This window comes from Cygnus olor, chromosome 2, assembly GCF_009769625.2.
Source record: "Cygnus olor isolate bCygOlo1 chromosome 2, bCygOlo1.pri.v2, whole genome shotgun sequence".
NCBI lineage: Eukaryota > Metazoa > Chordata > Aves > Anseriformes > Anatidae > Cygnus > Cygnus olor.
This window is the reverse complement of record NC_049170.1, coordinates 35,706,474-35,726,244: the sequence shown is the minus strand read 5'-3', so window position 1 is coordinate 35,726,244 and position 19,771 is coordinate 35,706,474. Positions and strand designations below refer to the sequence as shown.

At 36.2% G+C, this 19,771-nt stretch overlaps 1 protein-coding gene across 1 annotated transcript in view; it reads left to right on the top strand.

Moving 5' to 3' along the window:
- The window catches only part of SKAP2 (src kinase associated phosphoprotein 2), a 114,990-nt gene that overhangs the window by 61,298 nt on the left and 33,921 nt on the right, over window positions 1-19,771 (top strand). The window contains exons 5-9 of the mRNA XM_040547635.1: window positions 6,161-6,238; window positions 6,977-7,060; window positions 15,550-15,674; window positions 16,580-16,643; window positions 17,010-17,111. Of these exons, the coding sequence (XP_040403569.1) occupies window positions 6,161-6,238; window positions 6,977-7,060; window positions 15,550-15,674; window positions 16,580-16,643; window positions 17,010-17,111 (453 nt within the window). The remainder of the gene's footprint in view (window positions 1-6,160; window positions 6,239-6,976; window positions 7,061-15,549; window positions 15,675-16,579; window positions 16,644-17,009; window positions 17,112-19,771) is intronic.

Here is a 19,771-nt window from a genome sequence, read left to right as displayed (position 1 = left end):
TAAGTAGGAGTATTTTGAGGGAATAATTATGAATTATTAGAGAACACAATGGTGAATGCTAGGCATGGCTCCGGAGCAAAACTTCAGACTGGACAATCTTTGGAACATTTTGAAGGCCAAAATGTGAACTTTTCTTGAATGAATGTTTCAAAACCCAAACGTTACATTTATTGCTCTAAATTAATGATGTTTTCTTTAAGATTTATCTTTTGATTCTTGCATGTTAGACTAATTCATAGCTATTAGGCTACTACATTTGCAAAGTACTAAAGTAGCCTTCATGAAGGTGTTGAAGACAGTTAATGAAGCTAGGGAGATTTTATGTGATCTTCCAACTGATGGCTTTTCCTTAATCAGAAGACTCTGGGAAATTAGATTTTTTTTTTAAGTTCAGTATACATTAATCTTCACTTTAAAAAAAAAAAGTAGGGAGAAGGCATGCTTATAAAAGTAAAACACCTCTTCTTTAGCCTAACTTAGTGGTTGCGCAACAGATGTGACCCCACTGTATTGCTGTGTACAGATTCAAAGATAATTGAATCCCTCTACAGTAGCTATTAAAAATGGGTAAACGCTATATTTCCAGATCAAAATGAAGTGGAGATGTATGAAGAATTTTGGGAGATGTCTGTGAGAAGGGGGATGGAAGGAAAAGAAAGAGGAGTAAAATATGTTTTGTTACTAGAAACAGTACTCCTTTGCTCACACTTTAACAAAAACACTTTCAGATTTTTTTTTTGTCTATTTGCCTGAGAGATATCCTAAAAGCCCTGAGCTTGAGAGAAGAAAATCTTATTTTCTGTATTTTAACAGATTTTCCTCCCTGGTTTCTAGCTGATGTCAAAGTTTTTACTAGCAATAATTCAACTAGGAATAGATTTCAGTTTCTCCTTTGTTTTATCCTATAAATGGGTCTTCAGCACAGTCAAAAGGTAGCTGGAAAAATAATTTTCAAGAATAGTGATTTTATATCTAGTTTTTAAGTTAAAGGAAGATAAAGTCACTGTTTTTGTTCTCACTACAGTCAAATTAATGTATTTTGTCTTGGCAGTTTCCTTTTCCAAGGACTGAAGAATGGTGAATGATTCTTATTTAATCAAGAAGGCTTTGCCTTTATAATGCTTAGACCTATGGGCCTATACTAGGAAAGCAAGCTGTAATCAGCTTAGCTGTTGCTGAATTACACTTATCTCCACTTTGCCTGTTTAACTTCCCATAAGTATGCTAAGCACCTCTTTAGAATACATTGACCTCTAATTATTTCTTGCTTTATGTATCCCTTAGCCCACATTGAAGAAATCAAGAAAAATAAAATCCTATTGGTATACAGTGTAGAATAATGCAACCTGCTTTTGTTTTGCTTTGTTCTGTATGAAGAATTACATTTTTACACAGTTGCGTTCGCCAAAACTCAAAATGCCATGTGTAATGATTAAATTTCATACTTTATCATGTAAAGTGACACTGATTAAACTGTTTTTAAGTAATGGAGAGCAAAATTGCATTATTCAGGCTTTTGACCGTGAGATTACCAAGTTGCAAAAATTCTAGCTATGCCATAAACTTTAGTCTGAGGTCTTTCTGAAGTCACAAGATGCACTGGATTTGTGGGATTTGTGCACTGGGACCTGTGCATTAATACACCTACCTTGGTAACATTCACTCACTTCTGAAGGCAGAGCATGGCTGGTAAACAAGCTGGCTTTATGCTTGAGTGAGAGCATTTCACTTTCTTTTCAGTGGAGGAATTTTCAGCCTGGCAGCAATAGCATTATAATAACTGCCAGCTGCTCACTTGGCACAAGAGTGCCTAGAACCAAGAGGAAGAACCTGGTGCATTTATGTATAATTTATTTTTCTCCAAGACTTGAAGGTTTAGGCCTCATAAATATTTTGATCTGGTCTTTGTATGCATCAGTCTGGGAATATGCAAGTGGAGCCTAGTCTGCAGATTTTGGTTTGGAGTACATTGCGGTAATTCCCACCAGGATAAGATGAGAAATTATTTTGGGAGATTCATCTGTGAGTGGGTGGTCAAGAAAGAAGGAAAACCTTTAACAGTAAGCAGATGGACCTCCCTCATTTTATACTATATATTGGGGATGCGAGATAATCATCTCCCCAAATATTGGACAGCATAGACATGATTTTCACATCAAAAGAATAAAGTTCAAGACATTATTTGTGAAGCAGAAACTCAGGAATGGAAGGGAGACATTTTTGTATTCTCAGCTCTCTACTTGCCCACCACTGTCAAGGCTGCAGAAATGACATCTGCAGGGGTTCACAGGAGCAACATTTGTACCTCTATCTGTAAACTCACACAGCTGCAAGCAACAAACCACTTCTTGACTCACAGTGCCACTTTCATCTGGTATTTACACCTGGTTTGAAAACCTACAGTCTACCAGAGGAGAAAATACAAATGGCTATGGGTTTTGCTAATGTCTTTATTTCTAAATCCTTGAGATGTATCTGGAAACAGACCATACAGGGGCAAAAAAGGTAGCAAGTCCTGGTGGTCTATGTTAGGCTGATTCTGGGAGAGAAATTTTACTCTGATCTGGTAATAATTGGGCCATAAGTATCTGTGCAACAAAAACTGAGGCACCCAAGAAAATTAATACCAGTAGGAGCTATTTGGCATTCCTAAGATGCAAGCTCCTTGCATCTCTACGTTTCATTTCTTATGGGGGACAATCTCCAGTGAATTAGAGGAAACTGAGATCCAGACCATTTCACTTGCATCTGTGAGGGAGGGGAAAACCTTTTCCTTGCTCTGAAGAAGTCCTGGAGCATGCATGAGAGTATGGTATGGGACTGGCATTTGAGAATTCAGAGCTCTAAACTCTAAAGGAATATGTGATTTAAAAAATATTCATTCTTTCTTGGCAGTCTCCGTGTGTTAAGTAGATTTTCTGGAGAAGGAGCTGTCTTATTCAAACTTCCATACAGTAGTCATTTAATGAGTCTCTGATCTCAGCTGCTGGTGTAATGTAAACAAATGCTGCTTTACTATAACAAAGCGCTGCTTTAGTTTTTTTTTTTTTTTTTAGATTTGTGCCAAGCCTGTTCTATTTCAAATGAATGGGGAAGCAACATTTTGACTGAAAGCAACAGCTATAAAGCAACCTGCTATACAAATCCCAAACTTTTAGTTGGGAGTTCCCACATATAGGGCTTGCAGTTCCCTCTACCCTCTTGTCCATGTCTCAAACAGGATTTAAAGCAATGAAAGAAATGGAAGAAAGGTAGAGCGGCCTTCTGTGCTGGCTCTAGGCAGTAGCTGGAAGGAAGATGTCATTCTCTTTTCTTTCTTTCCCTCCTTGTTTGTGTTGCAGTACAGGGATAAGACTTGTGCCTTCTTACTGCTGCATATGCACAACACCTGTACTTAATGAGAATCTGAGAGGAGGTGGTTCTTTCTTTTTCCTTTATCCTTTTGATGCTGCTTGTTCTTCCTCCCCTTTCCTCTAGATGTGCATGATAATGAAAGAGAGAATTTAGTCAGATTTATGCTTTTTCTTTCATGTACAGCTGTATATGTCTTGGAATATTACAGTTTGGTCCCTCTCTCCTGGCTTTCCACTAAAGTTTCATCATGTTTCGTGGTTCCCAGGCTTCTCAGACAGCAGTAGGATAATAAGCCTGTGATCTATTTCTGCTTGGGCTACTTACGGGTTTTGGCTGACAGTGAGGCTGACCAGCTGCATTTTGTTTCATGGAGCTGCTGTTGTAGCTTTGAGTAACAGGAAAAGAAACTGGGTTCTCCTCAGGCTGAAGGTGGGAGGAAGACTTCATTCTGCAGTGTCACAAAACCAGTGGAAGATGGCATTTTTATCATGAAGGTTCTTTTTCTCACAAGCTGTCAGTGCCCTGTGTAAAATAAATGTAGTTTCAGAAACTGCCATCATCAAATTTATCCCAACTGGTCTCGGCAGAAGCAGAAAAACTGGAGGTTGCGTGGGATACTGACTACAGCTCTCTGAAATGGTTACTTCAGATAGGATCGTACCTATAGGCAGAATAACTTGAAGGAGTCCCCTTAGTATTTTTGGAGCTTTATGACCCATTTCATTTGCCTGTTCATTGAAATGATCACTTGCCAAACTTTCTCTTCAAGAACCAAAGTGATACAAACAACAGTGTGTAACATTAGATGCAATTAGTTGTTGAGATTCTTAAATTCAAAAATATAAGTGGAGTCATTTTGTTTGTTTATTTAGGTTTTATCCCCTACACATCTGTGGGGATGCACTGTTTTAAAATCAGCCCTACTGGGTGAGGTAAAGCTGGAAGTGTTGCACACTGATGCCTCCCAATGACCAACTTAAAGCAGCACACTATGTCTATTTGTACAAACTCTTCCCCTCCCCCACTCATAATATCATCATTAGATCACCTGTTTAAGTAACTATTAAACTTACTATATACCAGCCAGCAAGTGTCTTTGTGTCAAATTCTCATTTAAAGTTGTGCAGTGGTTGCATACGTATCAAGAGAGGGGGAACAGCTGCATCACCCTAACGTGTCTGTACATGGAGCCAGTAGCTCTTGGATTTTTAACACAGTGGTAAGAATTCCAAGAAAGTTGAAATGATATCTAGTGTACTGCTAAGCTGGAAAAGAAAAATCAGTGGAAATGTCAATTCATATAAAATTCTATCTACTATCTTACAGTATCCAACACAAACTTCAATGTTTTGTTGTCTGAAGAGCAGGTTGTGTTGTTTCAGGAGTATTTTTGTGCTTTTAAAAATAATATTCTCTGTATCCTCCAGCCTTTTTTCGTGTATTTTTCTCACACAACTGTATTTAAATAGGGCAACGATAAACCAACTCATTTTTGAATGCCAATTTAAAAAAAATAAATCTATTTTAAGGGACAACCTAAAAACCCAGAAAGTAGATAGCGCCTTCCAGAGACAGTGTTTTTAGTTCAAGGTCAGACAATTGATCTTTAACCCACCACACACAGTTTAAAGTGGTTGTTTAGCACAGGGGTTGTCTGCTGATATCAGTGCTTTTTTGTATGTTTTTATTGGTAGAACTTAATGAGATTACATATATTTTGATGAAGAATTGCTGCTGTGTAAGCTTGCCACCTACCTACAGTGACTCTTATGAATATTTGATGACAGTAAGTAGTACGAACTTCACTGTGATGCTCACACACACACACACAAAAAAAAGCAGCATAGGAATAGCTTTTGTTCCAATTTTTTGCTTGCAGTAAACAGTGCGACATTCTGTACATGTTATTAGACATATCTAAAATGTTTCTGAAAACTAGCAGTTTTGTTTGAATCATTTTATTCACTTAGCAAGGGAAGGATGTAGGGTAGAAGTGCAAATTTTAATGCCTGCGTTTCTATTTTAATTTGAGTTGGGGTCGACCGGTCAGTCTTATGCTTCTAGCTATGAATTAATAGTTGAGAAAGAGGAAAGAAAACAGTGGTTTATACTCATCATTTTGCAGATGCAGCAATGCTCTACAAAATCTAAAAATAATATCTGTCGAACAACAATTGTGTAGACTTCTGTGGAATGTCTTTGGTCCATGCAGTCTCACCTTATAAATCCTATTTGTCTAAACAGTGCTTTGCTATCATATTGCAAATTAGGCAGTGTCTGTCAATAGCAGGTGTTACATTTTATCATCCCTTCATCTAGTTTTTTTTTTTTGTTTGTTTGCAGTATATTATACGTTCTTCACATTGTATGTTGTTTCGAGATATTTTTGTGTGAAGCTATTATTGAAAACCAGATTCCCAATATAATTGCGTGAACTGTGATACTTGTTTTTTGTTTGCACATTTGAAAAATCACTGATTTTATTACCAGCTGACTTTGCCGACCCTGTTCAAAACACAAGTTAACTAAGTTGCCATAATTTGTTTAATTTATATACTTTTCCATTTCTTCTGAGATTTGTAGGGGCAGCTACATAGCTATATTTTTCTTAGTGGTGATGACAGCAGCAACAGCTCTAGCATTCATAGTTGTTTGAGGGTTTTTGTATTTAAAATAACCTGGTGTAGTAGTTACTAGAATTATTTTCTCCTGTAGCTCCTGCATATTAAGAGTATAAGAATTCATTAATGATACTATATTATTTTTCTTGAAAAGCTGGAATTTACAGAACTTATTTTTCTTTCAGGGAATCTGTTTCCTCCTATTGCATGTCAAGATCTTCAGTTTGTTCTGAAGGCTGGATATTTGGAAAAACGCAGAAAAGGTAAGTTTAACTATCTTTGTGAAAATGATTTAGTTCGTGTTTTATATCTGGGACGTCTGTGTGTCAGTATTTGAAGTTGTACACACGACTTTATACAGGAGTGATAAATAAAACTGAATAGAAATTGAAACGTTGAATCATTATTATGCAAAAGAAAGAACAGCACGTAATTGCTTCTATACTGATAAAAGAAAATCCCATTTCTTTGACTAAAAAAATCATGCTGTGAAAGTCCAGCATCAGCCATAATTCAGAGACTTTTAGGTATTTTTGAAGAAAACATGAGGAACGTATGTAAAAGTACCATATGTTGACTTCATGTTTCAGTGAGCATCAAGATTTATTTTCCTTCAAGAGGGCAAATATTGATCTCAGCTTTGGTTCAGTCAATATTTACCTTGATTCAATAAATCTTATATTGTCACCTTAATACCCACTTAATGCTGCAATAACTGTAGGAAATATTTAGGAAGTTGTTCATAATTTCCTTATATTTAATGTTTCACCTGACTTCTCTCTTTATATGATTTCAAATTCCCATTTACTTCCTTGCCACCAGCTTTTATTTCTGGTTTCCCTTCTCAGTGCCATACATTTGTCTTCTTCATATCCAGATTTTGCTTCCTTTACTTAGCATTATTCCTATCTCCTCCCTCTTTCCTCACCCTCGAAAAGAAGTAACACATTTGTGTTCAATAATGCTATAAAGTGATGTAACACAAATTATATTATTTGCAGACCACAGTTTTCTTGGCTTTGAATGGCAGAAGCGGTGGTGTGTCATCAGTAAGACGGTCTTCTACTATTATGGAAGTGACAAAGGTAATTATAACAATAATGATAAACCATTAAAATGATCTTTTAACAAAGAGAAGAAATATGAAAATAAGAGGAAAAATGAAAGCTCCAGTGGAGTTGGAAACTGAGAAACTAAGGGTAAATGAAACTTGAAAACGTGAATGGTTGTAAAAAAGTGCTTTGAATTTTATAAATATATGGAATATTAAATCTCTCAGAATCTGTAAATGATGTGCCCATTTTCTAAAGCAGGAAAACTGAAGAAAAAAGTTCACATTACTTGTAAAGCTACCTCATGTGCCAATAACAGCTAGCTATTAGGTTTGATAGTACTCTAATACTTAATTAATGTACTGGACAGCAAATGCTCTTTCTGTCCAAATGGTATTTTCATTTGAAAATACCCTACGGCAATTACACCTTCTGCGTTGTTTAAAGATGGTTGAATCCAGGAAAATGTTAGTCTAAAAACCACACAGTGGAGTTTCATGTTTCTTTCTAAATTACATTCTGGAAAAGTTAGAAATGAAGTAAGATATTTAACTAGAAGCCAGTCATGGAGACTAAAGCTAGTTTTTGAATGTGATTTCTGATTGTCCATTTTGAAAGAATCTGGCATAAGTGTTGGGATATCACTTTGAATATTCAAAATTGTCAGTCAAATAAAGCTTTCTTTAAATTGTGTGCCAAGTGTATTTCGTATGTACGAAAGGTGTAAGGCAAATTATACAGAATTGTATCTGTAATTATTAAAAGTGCAACTCTCTTTTTTTCTTAAAGAAAAAACAGAACTTATTTCTGTGCGAACTTTCAATTTAAACATTTTTCTTCTGCTTATGTTTGTGTGACTCTACATGAGATTAGTGCAGATAGTCTTTTCATATGGTTTTAATTTAATTTGGTTCAGTTTGTTTCACTACTCAATATGCCGACTCAGTTAAACTCATTCTCTCTTTAAAAAAAGAAAATTAAGGTAAGGATATAATTGTATCTTATGTACTTTGGACTTGTAAGTTTGATTTTCATCTTGCTGCAGTTTCCTCTCAAATTCTGTTTCCAGAATTTTGTTACTATATTTGCTGTATGTCCCCTTTTCAACTTTACTCTTTCCTTGGGATTTACAGATTGGTCAAGCTTCAAAAGCGTAAACAATCTTTCTTAACAAAATGAAAATAAAAAAAAAAAAGAGGACCTGTGGTCTAATACTGTTTTGTCTATAGTAATTTGTTACTTTCTCTGGAAAATTAGCTTGTGCTGTTTGTTTATGTGTAGTTGCACTTATATACAACTCCAAAAACATATATATATATATTTTGACATTATATTGCTAATTTTTAAGGTTTGTTTTGGGTTTTCAAAGCTTTGGCTTTTCATCTGCTAGTTTTTGGTCTTTGGATTAAGGTGGGAAGACTGCCTATCTCCTTTCTTCCATTTTTCTTTTATAGCAGTTTGGCTATCGAGGCTGCATTGTAATTTCTAATACCTGTGCTGAAAATTAAGGTACCTGGAAGCATGTTCCCTAGCATGGGGTTTGGGGTTGGTTGAAAAATCAAGAATTGATTGGGATACACTGGGATAGCTTTCCTTTATTGATTTTCAGACATGCTTTGGCTTATACATTTAGAGCTTTTGTAGACCACAGATTTGTTGAGGGGACATTCTCCTAACCATACCCTAATGACATGGGAGAGGTGCATAGTCCATGGAGCATCTTTCGGGATCTGTGTAGATGTGTCTGGACTCCATGACTAGCTCACTGAGGAAGCAAACATGTCAGATGCATGAATTTCTGCTGTGCCTCCTTGTGACTGGTGCTGTTAGTGCAGGAAAAACTAGCACAGCATGGTGGAATTGTATTTTCTTGCAGATCTGGGATGACCAGATCTGACCAGAATTTTAACAGTAACTCCAGAACTTGTCTTAGAAGAAGAAAGCTTTACTTTTTAGGCTAATATGAAGTACTTTCTTCAGCCCTCTGATGCCATGGTATACAAGGGAGCCAGTTCCAGTGAAGAAGCAAGTTGCCATCATTGTGTGTGAACTGGATACCTGTAATTTCTTTAGATCAGTGGCAGACTAATTTACTATTGAAATCAAGCTGTCATGCTGTCGTTTGTGGACATGTGTACTGCTGTTTGTTATGTTCTTTAGCTGCAGATTGTCAACACGGACTAGGTGTGTGGTAAACGAATCCCGAGGAGATCTGGCATGGATTTACTAGAAGAACATGAACTGTTCTCACTGCCACTACAGCCAGCAGTAGCACCTGCTGTGGTATGCTGTAGCATTTGGGCCCTTCTTTAGCTGAGACCTTTGGTGCTGCACCAGACAACTTGGGTCATGGGGAGAAGGAAGCTGTGTAGTTCACAACTGTAGGGTAACTGAAGTATGCGTTTGGTCCGCTTAATAGAAAACTGCTGCCACCTCCTGAATTATTTAGATGGCAGTTGTCTAAATGACGTTGGTCTGCTCTAGCCTGTTCAATGTCTGCAGACATTTTGTATCAGCTGGGCCCTGGTTACTGACAGATTTACGCAATGGGAATATTCCCCTTTTGTCAATGTGAACCCAATTTGAAGAGAGACCAGGCAGACGAGGGGGTCCATATATGCTTGCAGTCATGCTGCACATAGCCTTTATGAGTAATCTAGTGCTCTGTGTGTTGGGGGACACAATGCAGAGAGGTAGCTGGGATTTCTAGTTCTTGTTTTGCCATGTGTATGTTTTTAAATCCTGGACATGTAGACCACTAATCTGTAAAGGATAAGTTATATCTGGTAAAACATTTATTTTGTTGGCCAAGTTTTGATTTTTTTTTTTTTTTATGCTTAAATATCAGTGTAACTGAATGCTAAATTTGAGGGTAAAGATTTATATTGTGTAGATAATTTGATGTTTCCAAAACACTTTTAATTATAGTAACTTTTTTTTTTTAACATTAGGAAAATAACAAATATGGAAGGGTATAGAACTGACAAGCACGTGTAAGGAAAAGTTGCAGAACCATTTTTCAGACCTGTGTATTGTTAATGAAAAATATGACGCCTAGTCCAGAAGCATACAATAAAACCTAAAGCCTGTGAAAATACAGTAAATGACTGTGTGTGTGTATGTTCACATAAGAGGTTACAGGCATCCTTTTAATGGTTGTGATGCCTGCTGGCTAATTCATGTCTTATTTCTTTTTTCCTCCTACATTTTCTGATACTTTCAGTGCAGCATTGGATAGTGAATCAGTGTTATCTCTGCAATACAGACAGGTCTAAGTGTGTCACCTACATTTCTGTTTCCTGATCAGTGATGGAAAAACAGGCCTTAAAGGTTTGACCTAATTAAACGTCGGAAGTGTGTATTGCAGAAAGTGCATCCATTTTTGCACTTGTGCTGCAATATTCATCTGGTATGTGGCCCACATAGAAGTGCAGCACAACATTGAAGAGAAGCATGTTCAAATACCAGGGCAGGCCTGGATTTCTAGAAGCCCATCTGGTCCTTGTTTTCATAGTCTTTCCTTCCATAAACATCCTTCTCTTTTCTTTGCTTCCATGAAGTAGCTTCCTGAGTTAGGTACCCTGTTTACAGGTACCACTATTTTTCTCTGTGATCTCTGGCAGTGCCTGTGTACTCAGCCACCTGGTAAGTATTGCTATCCCTTCAGACCTCCAAGCGTATGGACAGGAAAGTTAATTTAAATGAATAAATTAACAGCCACAGTTTTACATGCCCTTCTGTCTGAGCAAACTGGAAAGATCAGCTACATGTTTAGCAAGGTAGTAATTGATAAGTGAAATTGGTAATCAAGTCTTGATTCTTCCTAATTGCCTACACTTCAGTTTATAGTGCCGATGTAGTGACATAGGCGGAAGAAAAATACCCTAATTAATTCTTTTTTCCCCACATTATTGCCTTTTTTAACTCCTGAAGTTTTATTGTGCCTGTGGCTATATGTTTGTAATAGTTTTTAATTTTCACAGGAAGTTTAGATGTGCAAACAGGTAACTCTAAGTTTCAGGAAGGTGCAGGTTTATATAAGATCTTGATGCAGGGGATACTAAGCAGAATGTCCAATCACAAGATGCTATGAAACTACAGTAATTAGGCTTGTCCAATTAAAAAAAAAAAAAAAGAGAAAGAAAAGAGATCCTTAGCAAAATACAGTAAAACAGTGCTGATTGTCCTGTTGAGCAATATGTCTCTGTGAATAAAAGAAGGTGCTGCTTGTTACTTTTTTTTTTTATCTTCCCCTAATCAGTAGTTAGTGTAACTGTTAAGTTTATGTCCATTACTTCAAGATTTCCTGTCATCTTGGTGGTTCATAAGTCCTGCATTGCTTTGTAGGCTCAGTTAGTCCACTGGGACAACTTTTCAATCCCAGACTTCTGTGTCTGGGATTGAATATAAGCAAACTGGTGCACTAAATAGTGTGTTTCAATCTTTGCCTCCATTTTTTCATTTTATCATTTAGATTTCTCAAAAGAGGAAAAAAAAGACTATTGCAGTTCAGATTTGCAGTCTAGAAGAAAATGATTGCTATGCATACGTTTGGAAAGGGCTATTCCAAAAGCTGGAAAAGGAATGACCATTTTGGAGATACTGACATGTACTATTTTTGAAAACATGCGGTAAAGTATGTGAAACTACATTTAGCATGAAGCCATGTAAACTGTAAGATCTTACAGACTCCTAATTTCAAGATGAAGAGAGTTAAATTATAGATTCTAAGAGTATCTATAAATACTTTGTCACTTTTCTGAAATCTTTCTGTTTGCCTTTGTTCCTCATGCATTTCTCTGTAACTTCTTTCCTTTCCACTCTCTAAGTCCTCTCTGTTCTGCAGAGTGCACTAATTCTTTTTACATGTGCTAATAATATGGTCACATCGCCTTAGGCCTCAAATTTACAACCCAATCATTTCAAGACCCAGCTGAAGGTTTACTCTCCTTTGTTTTAAAAGTTCCCATGGACTCAGTTACGCAAGGCTACTTCACAACCCTTTTTCTCTGCTTCCCTTGAGACCCCCTTTTCCTAATATAATACTGGCCCTGTTTCCGTTGTTAACGTGTCACTATTTTTAGTATGCATGAAGCTCATATGTAAGAAAAATGTTAAAAATGTTTAAAGTGATCTCAAATTTCATTCAGATCTGTATTGTTTGTTTTAAAACCTAAATGCACCCTAAATTTATTCATCTCTAAAAAAATTTATGTCCTAGGTTTGACTTTTTTTTTCAGTATTTAGTTGCCTGACTGTCCGCTCTGTTGTACAAGTTCTTTACCAATCTAAATTGCCGATGCAAAATGATCTGAAGAAACCCAGATTTTTTTTTTTTCCTGATGCATACCTGATATGAGGAGAAGGGAAGAAGAGGAGAAGATGAGAGTAAAGAACAGCTTATTCTGAAATGAAATTTGACCTAATTCTGGACCAACTTGTGCTTGATGATGATTCCTTTTCCTTTTTTTACAAAACTGATAGTGTTATACTTTTGCAATTCTGTTCTATGTTGTACTGTGACAACTTAAGAGTTTCCTGTTGTTGAATTGCAAAGCCCTATCTTGAGAAAATAAGAGGTAACAAGACTGCTACCCTTTTTCAGAGAAGTGTGTTTCATTCGTCCCTCCCTCATCCCTTCCTAATATGCTGGTATATTCCTGCCTAGGAAAAAATTCTGGTTCTAATTTGGGATTTCAAAATGAAAGTGAAATCTCTGTGATGTAAATGGGCTTCCTGAGGCTGTGGACATCTAAGGCTCCTGCCATTAAAAACATCTACATCTAATTTTTGGTCTCTGAGTAAAATCCTTAGGTCTTTAAAGTTTTTAAACATCAAAACCTGTTTAATTCTCTCTGAAACACAGTCTCCAGAAAGTATTTCTGGTATATAATTCTGAATGGGGAAGTTCAGAAGTCAAACCTGCTTAGCTGCAAGCATTTGCTAATAAATGAAGTTGAGGTGATCACTTGAGTGTGATTGTCACAAGATGACCCAGCCTTCAAGCCTACACCTGACTACGGTGCCTGGCCAAACAGCTGCCTTGTGTCACGGTCAGCCTCAAGGCAATCAGGTAACAGGGTTGGTCTCCAGTCCTTCCTAGAGAGGTGTATTCTGTAAGAGCAACTGGGATTTGTGAGTCTTCATTGCCTGTCACCATCTGTGGATGCAGCTGAACTGTTAATTGTCCACTGTCCTGCCATTTGGTATCTGTGAAGCTATTTCTCAGGACATACTAGCTCTGTGGTTTGCTGCTACAAGGAGTGTGAATGCATGCTTAGTCTTTCTCTCAACTTTAGTGGGTTCTGGGTTAGAGTTGTGAAGTGTCAGGTTGTCTTAAAATTTCCTCATGGTTAACATTTTAAGAGTGTGCACAGTGCTACGCTGGGCTTTAATCAGGGGTACTTCACTGCACAGATAATTAGAAGCAAAAGTAGCAATGCTATGGCTAGTCTGCTGCCATAGAGTTCAGTGAAAGAATTTAATAGCAAAGGATATATATTTTTTATTGGTGTATGCAACTAATTTTCATTAGCACAGGAACACAATGTTCTGAGAGTTAAGACCATTATCTTTCTGTTTTAATTACAACGTTCTTTGAAAGAACTAGTACTGATACAGAGATAATCTCCGATTAACTCTGTAAAACCGTGTTAACATAAAAGGGATTGTTCATGTCACAGAGAAGTATTTTCAGAAATACTCCAAGAGTCTGAATTTGAATACTTGCCTCTTTTTTTTCTTAACAAGATATTTTTACTTTTCGAACCTGGTGTTTGTTCATTCTGTCTGTGTGCTCCTGTCTTCTTGGGGTTTTGATAAACTTCCAGCATGGGAGAGGGAGAAATTAATGTGTTCCACTTCATCTTCTCCCTGAGGTCACAAGTGAAGGAACAATGAAATTTCTAGGCTGAAATGAGTTTCATTAAAAGGGGACCTAGTTAACCTATTGCAAGTTTTTATTTCTAATATCTGCCTTGGTGTGATTCAATGAATTTTACATTTCTGTCCTGTTTGATACAGAGGTGGAGGTTTGAGCAAACAAAATATTAATACTGAATCTTAGTACTTAACGAAGACGTAATAAAATTTACTGTTACAGAAGGGACTAGAAAGAGGTAATAGAACAGTGCTCTGGGTTTGTTCAAGTAATTTTTTTAATTTGCCATTTACTTGCCATAGGTGAGAATTAATAAAAAGGGAGAAGCACAATCTAAGATTGCTAGTGAAAGTGTTTGTATAGGGACTGCCCTTACATCCACTGATGTTCATGCTGCTGTGTTAGCCACTTATTGCTCTTTCAGAATGGAAAAATTTAATTTTCTATTCGATTTCCAGAAAGGAGACAAAATAATGTTGAAAATGTAGTTTTTCCTATTTTATCTACTGTAGAGGCTTTCTCATTTTGTTGACAAATACAAGCCGTGGATGCTTGACTTGTGCCTAAGTTCTGTTCAGCAATGCTTGGAGTGTTGTTGTTGCTGATGCTTGTTGTTAATGTGTTCCCCTTCTGTAGGGGGAAAAAAAAGAACAAAAACATACCTTAATTTCATTTTATTTCATTTGCATCTGCGCTTTTTTCCTGGGAGGCCCAAGCAAAATGTGACTAATGCCTATCTTCACTTGAGTGCTGCACTGTGATCCACAGAACTTGCAGAAATGAATTACTTTTACCTTTTTGTTTTCTTTTTAATATCCACCAAAACATGCCAGAGCACATAAAATCAGATGTAAGCCTTGGTCCAAAGAGCTCAGAAGGAGCACACAGGTGGCACTTGCCCAACATACAGTATATTTAACACAGGCGTGTTCTAAGCGATACTTTTATAAACCAGAACCCTTAAACTGAAAAGTAGAACCGTCTTTGAAACAACCACATGGCTCTACATAATAAACTGTGGTAGGGCTCAGTACTTTTATTAGCTAATTAAACTTTTGCTGTGTTGAGAGGAATGCTTTGGGAACACACGCCTGAATGTATAACAAAATTCATTCTGTACTTGTACCATGTGGAAAGGAAGCACATCTGGGAGTGAGTGGGTGAATGTGAAGAAAAGCTTTTCCAATTGCTTCAAAAGGAGCTTGAAGTTTATTTTTTAAGTAAAGTGGTTAGTTTAGGAGGGAGCTCAGCAAATTCTGAGCTAGACAGGTTTTCCCATTGGTTTACTGAACCTGAAAGATACACTGATTTATAGGAAGCTTGCCTTGCAAGTTCCAGTTCTTGTGTTTCCCTAGATGCAAGTGTCATAACATGCGCTTCTTACTAAATAAGACCACCATCTGCAGACATCTCTCTGTGGAATTCCTTAGGCATCCTACAGAAAAATACACTTTTCTGTGCGTCTTCTGTTTAAGTAAAACTTTATCTTCAGAAGCATCACCTAATCATTTTGCTAAAAACCTCCCTGTTCTTTGTAAAATTCATGAAATAGAAAACCAAATCTGAATAAACGATAACCTGCTGTGCCACTTACATTCATTGTTGTAAATGAAGCTCTAACTTTGTATTTTATCTCCAACAGACAAACAACAGAAAGGTGAATTTGCCTTAGAGGGCTACACCATCAGAATGAATAATAACCTTCGGAAGGATGCAAAGAAAGATTGCTGTTTTGAAATCTCTGCTCCTGATAAGCGCATTTATCAGGTTGGACTTCTTATGTCGACTTGAAATTAAATTGATAAAGCCGTTACAATTCCAGTTACTGAATTAACATTTCAGTAAAACAACTTTCACTGACATCTTAATGAAAAACGAAATCCTTTCTTGCTTATACTGTATATTCATATATGAGGAAAAAAAACTAATTTAAAAAATATATGTATATGTTCAAATGTTATCTTTTTGGACAAGAACGGGGAAATCTATCATCTTTATCTATTGGTCATTTCGATGTAATTATTTTAATACCTATTATATGGTATGTCTGCATGATTTCTTGGATGAATTAAGTAGTGGAAGAAAAGTTAAACAAAATATATATCAGTGTTAAATACATATTGTATTGGTCATGGCTTTGCCAGGAATATCTACGTAAAGGCACATATCAGCTGTGCAATTCAGAGATCTATCAGCTCGACATCAATATAGAATGTAAGTTTAATAAGTTTTAAATATCTGAGATTGCAGTTGAAAGCCAGTTAATTAAGCTGTCAGGTAGTGTGTTGGAGTCTGACAAGAACATTTTTAAGAAAACTGTACCCAGCAGTCTAAAGAAATTCATGGGTGTCTTCTAATTGTCAAGGGCAAATTTTGTTCATCAGTTCTGGCTTTGACATTGATGAAGAGAAGCAGCTTTTTTCTGCACAGCTGCCAGCTGCTGATCAGAGTTTCAAATCCATCATCCTCTCCTTCAATTACGTAAATTTGTCAAAATTAGCTGTACATTATAAGAAGCATCCTTGCAAGAAAAGTACCAGAAGACATGAAAAGAATTACTAATGGTTTCTTGAGGAAGTGACAAGAATGCTACAGACCCTTTTCTATTGCTAATGAAACTGTAGTTATATTTTTGCCATTGCTACTACTAGTTATTAATAAATATTTAATAGTTTGCAGCTGCCACTCCCAAAGAAGCAGAGGAATGGGTACAGCAAGTGAAATTTGTAATACAAGGTAAGCCAGCCTGAAGAGCTATAGCCTTTATTATTAGTACTGCTTGGTGACGGTAGTTCTGTCCGTTAACTGATCTGTTGTGTTTGTATATCTAGTATTCCTACTTGTCCTAGTTTTGAATAGTGAGTCCTGGATTTCAGTCATGTTTTTGCTTTTACGTAACTTCTCTTCTTGTGCAAGATTCTTGTTGTTTTCCAAGAATAACATTTAGCTGGAAAGCTCTTCCTTATGAATGCTGTAACAAAATATGCAGAGTAAACTGTAAGGACCAGCTTGTAGAAAACACGTTGTGTTTTCATTTTGTATAATTTCTGCTTAGGCTTTCTTTTCTAGGAAATGTTAACCTTTTAAACTGCTTTTATATAGATATGGAATCTAATACTATTCCGGAGGAGGAAGAGGAATATGATGATGTTGGACAAGCGAGCAGTGAACCAATAGATGATAGCATTTATGAAGAACTTCCAGGTACTCTTCAGATTTTTTACCTTATGACTTGTGACAATTCTGTCTTCTCTACTGCTAATTTGATAACTATGAGTGGCTAAAAGTAGGTGGGCAAAGTAACCTGATGGGTAAGATACTTTAAGATTTCAAATTTTACTGTGACATTGAATGTGTCTTTAACCAGATCTGAGTGAGAACAGTTCAGTTTTCTTTAGCAGGGGCATCAAAATAGTGCAGAAGATGTAAAAGTGGTCTCGGGGGACTTTTGGCTCATTAACATTCTCTAGTATGTAATTTTTTTTAATTAAAAAATTGACTCGCCTTACAGCTTTTTCCACTAACTTGCCCATAATTTTTTTTTTATTCATGTTGGCATTTGTATTAAGCAAAAGTTCTCTGTCACTCTAGCTGCTGCCTAATACATGATCGTATAATCCTGCAAGAAAGTAATGTGTTGGTTTGAAAGGGCTCTGGAGATGATCTGTAAATAAAGAAAACATATGAGTATTGACATTTTATTTCATATCTTCCAGTATGACTATGGTTATGCACAAACTTAATGTGGACAGCTTTTGGAATTGATTATAGATATTCAGGTGATAGGATGAAGATGTTTGGTCTTGTTTAGATTTTAAGAAACTATGTAAAAATCAATTAATTTTTTAGATACCATTTGTAAGAAATTATATTTTAAAGTGATATGACAATTAATAATCACTTTGTATGAAATAATGTTCTGCATCCCTTACTGTCTTAGGCGGTGCAATTATCAGCAATAACTTGAGAGGAAAAATCAGTCATGTCACGTGATGCCAACTAACTTTATTTATCTGCTAGGTTGAATATTGAGTCCACTGAAGGAAAAAAAAAAGTATGCCTTGGTTTTCATTTTAAGGTTGTTTCAGTGAACTAAGGGAGAAGAGAATACGAGTGACTGATGAAAAAATAAAAACACACCCCACATCATACAATTGGGAAATTGTAGGAGAGCTGTTCTTTTTTTTTAATTTCTTTGAATTTTATCTAGACTACTTCAATATAGAAGTACATGTTCTGCTGAAATGGAGCACAGTTGTGTCATGCATGCTGAAAAGATCTTCAGCAGCGAATATAAAATCTGTGTTAGAGCGTTTAGTCTTATAGCTGGAAGAATGAAACCAAACCTTGCTGCAGTGCTTTTTGGATGCTTGGGCTCTTAGAGAAGATGATGCTTTACATTTGATTACGTTTTCATTAATGAAGATCTATGTGTGTCCTAGGTTAAATTTCTCTTACCTGAGCTTCATTTACCTTACCTGTTCATTTGAATCTCAAACAGGTAGTAGATCTATAGCTGTAATGCGTAAAATATTGGCAGAGAAACAAGAATTAATGTATTCTTTGCCTTCTTTGCTCTGAGTTCTGGTTTTGGAGAATTGCTGCCTTGATATGATTCAGCAAGAATTTAGAGTGTTTTCACTTATATCCCATTTTTATATCAGTTTTCCAGGAAATGTTGTCTCCTAATGTGGCTAATAAATCTGAAATGTAACAAAACAGCTGTCACAAAGAAAGAATAGCCCTTCTGTTGTTCAAGAAATCTAGTTTCATTTTTCAGTTAAATAACAGTCTTGCTCCATGATCTTGAAGTGGTGCTTCATTTTCACATTGTGAAGTAGGGATTTCCTTTCCGTATTTTGTACCTAAGAAAAGAGTAAGAGAGTTCCACTTTGGTCTCGCTTGGCTTCATTAGGACTGATTGATTGTATGCTTTTAATTCCTGTTGGCTGTCCTTTCTATTTTCTCAGGTAAATGAATGTATTCTTTCTTCTTTTAATAGTCAAAGGATGGAGCTCCATTATTCGTGCTGTTACCTTACTAATTCAGAGCAAACAAGGAATTCTGAACTCTCCTTAAGAGAACAGAAAGAAAAAATTCCTCGTAGAGCCCAAAAGCTATGATGAGCTCTGGAGTGCAGAAGATAAATTCTAGATCCTTGTGAGGAGGGAGAATAAATTTATCTTCATTTTTTTATCCTTGAAACATCTTGACATTAGATCCACTAGCTTTTCACTAGCTTTAAAATTATATATTTCAGGTATTGTTGTATTTCACAGCTCATTGTACCTTGTTGTTATTTATTTGGGTATAATTTGCCATTTCTCAAGTAATCTTTTGCATTTCTGAGGTATTCCAGTGGTCTTTTTTTTGTGTGTGTGTGTGTTTGTCATCATTTCAGAAGCAAATTAAAACAGCTCATAAAGCATTCATTTTTGTAATACTGGATTTAGTATTAGAGTAAAGAGTGTTTGAATTATAAAGAAGATACGAATATTTTTTTTCACTGTTTAGAAAAACAGGGAACTATGGAGAACTGTAGCAGTAAGCAGGATTGGCTGATGCTGTATTCACTAGCTATCACATTGCTTTGTTTCTTGTTTTTCCTCTTGTGGCAGGAGACAGTGTAGAAAAATTAATTTTCCAGACAGGTGCTGACTAGCTTCAAACCAGTATCCAGAATAGTAATAGTCTATTAACCTATTAAAAGCTTAGATTTCAATGGAATTCGATTTGTACTGTCTACTGGCAGGAGGAGTAAGTTGACAGTTGGAGGGGTTACAAAGACAGAAATTACTCTTTTGATCTTGTAAGTCACTTTCTTCTTTAATGGCACATACAAATACATTTTCACCATAGAAGCA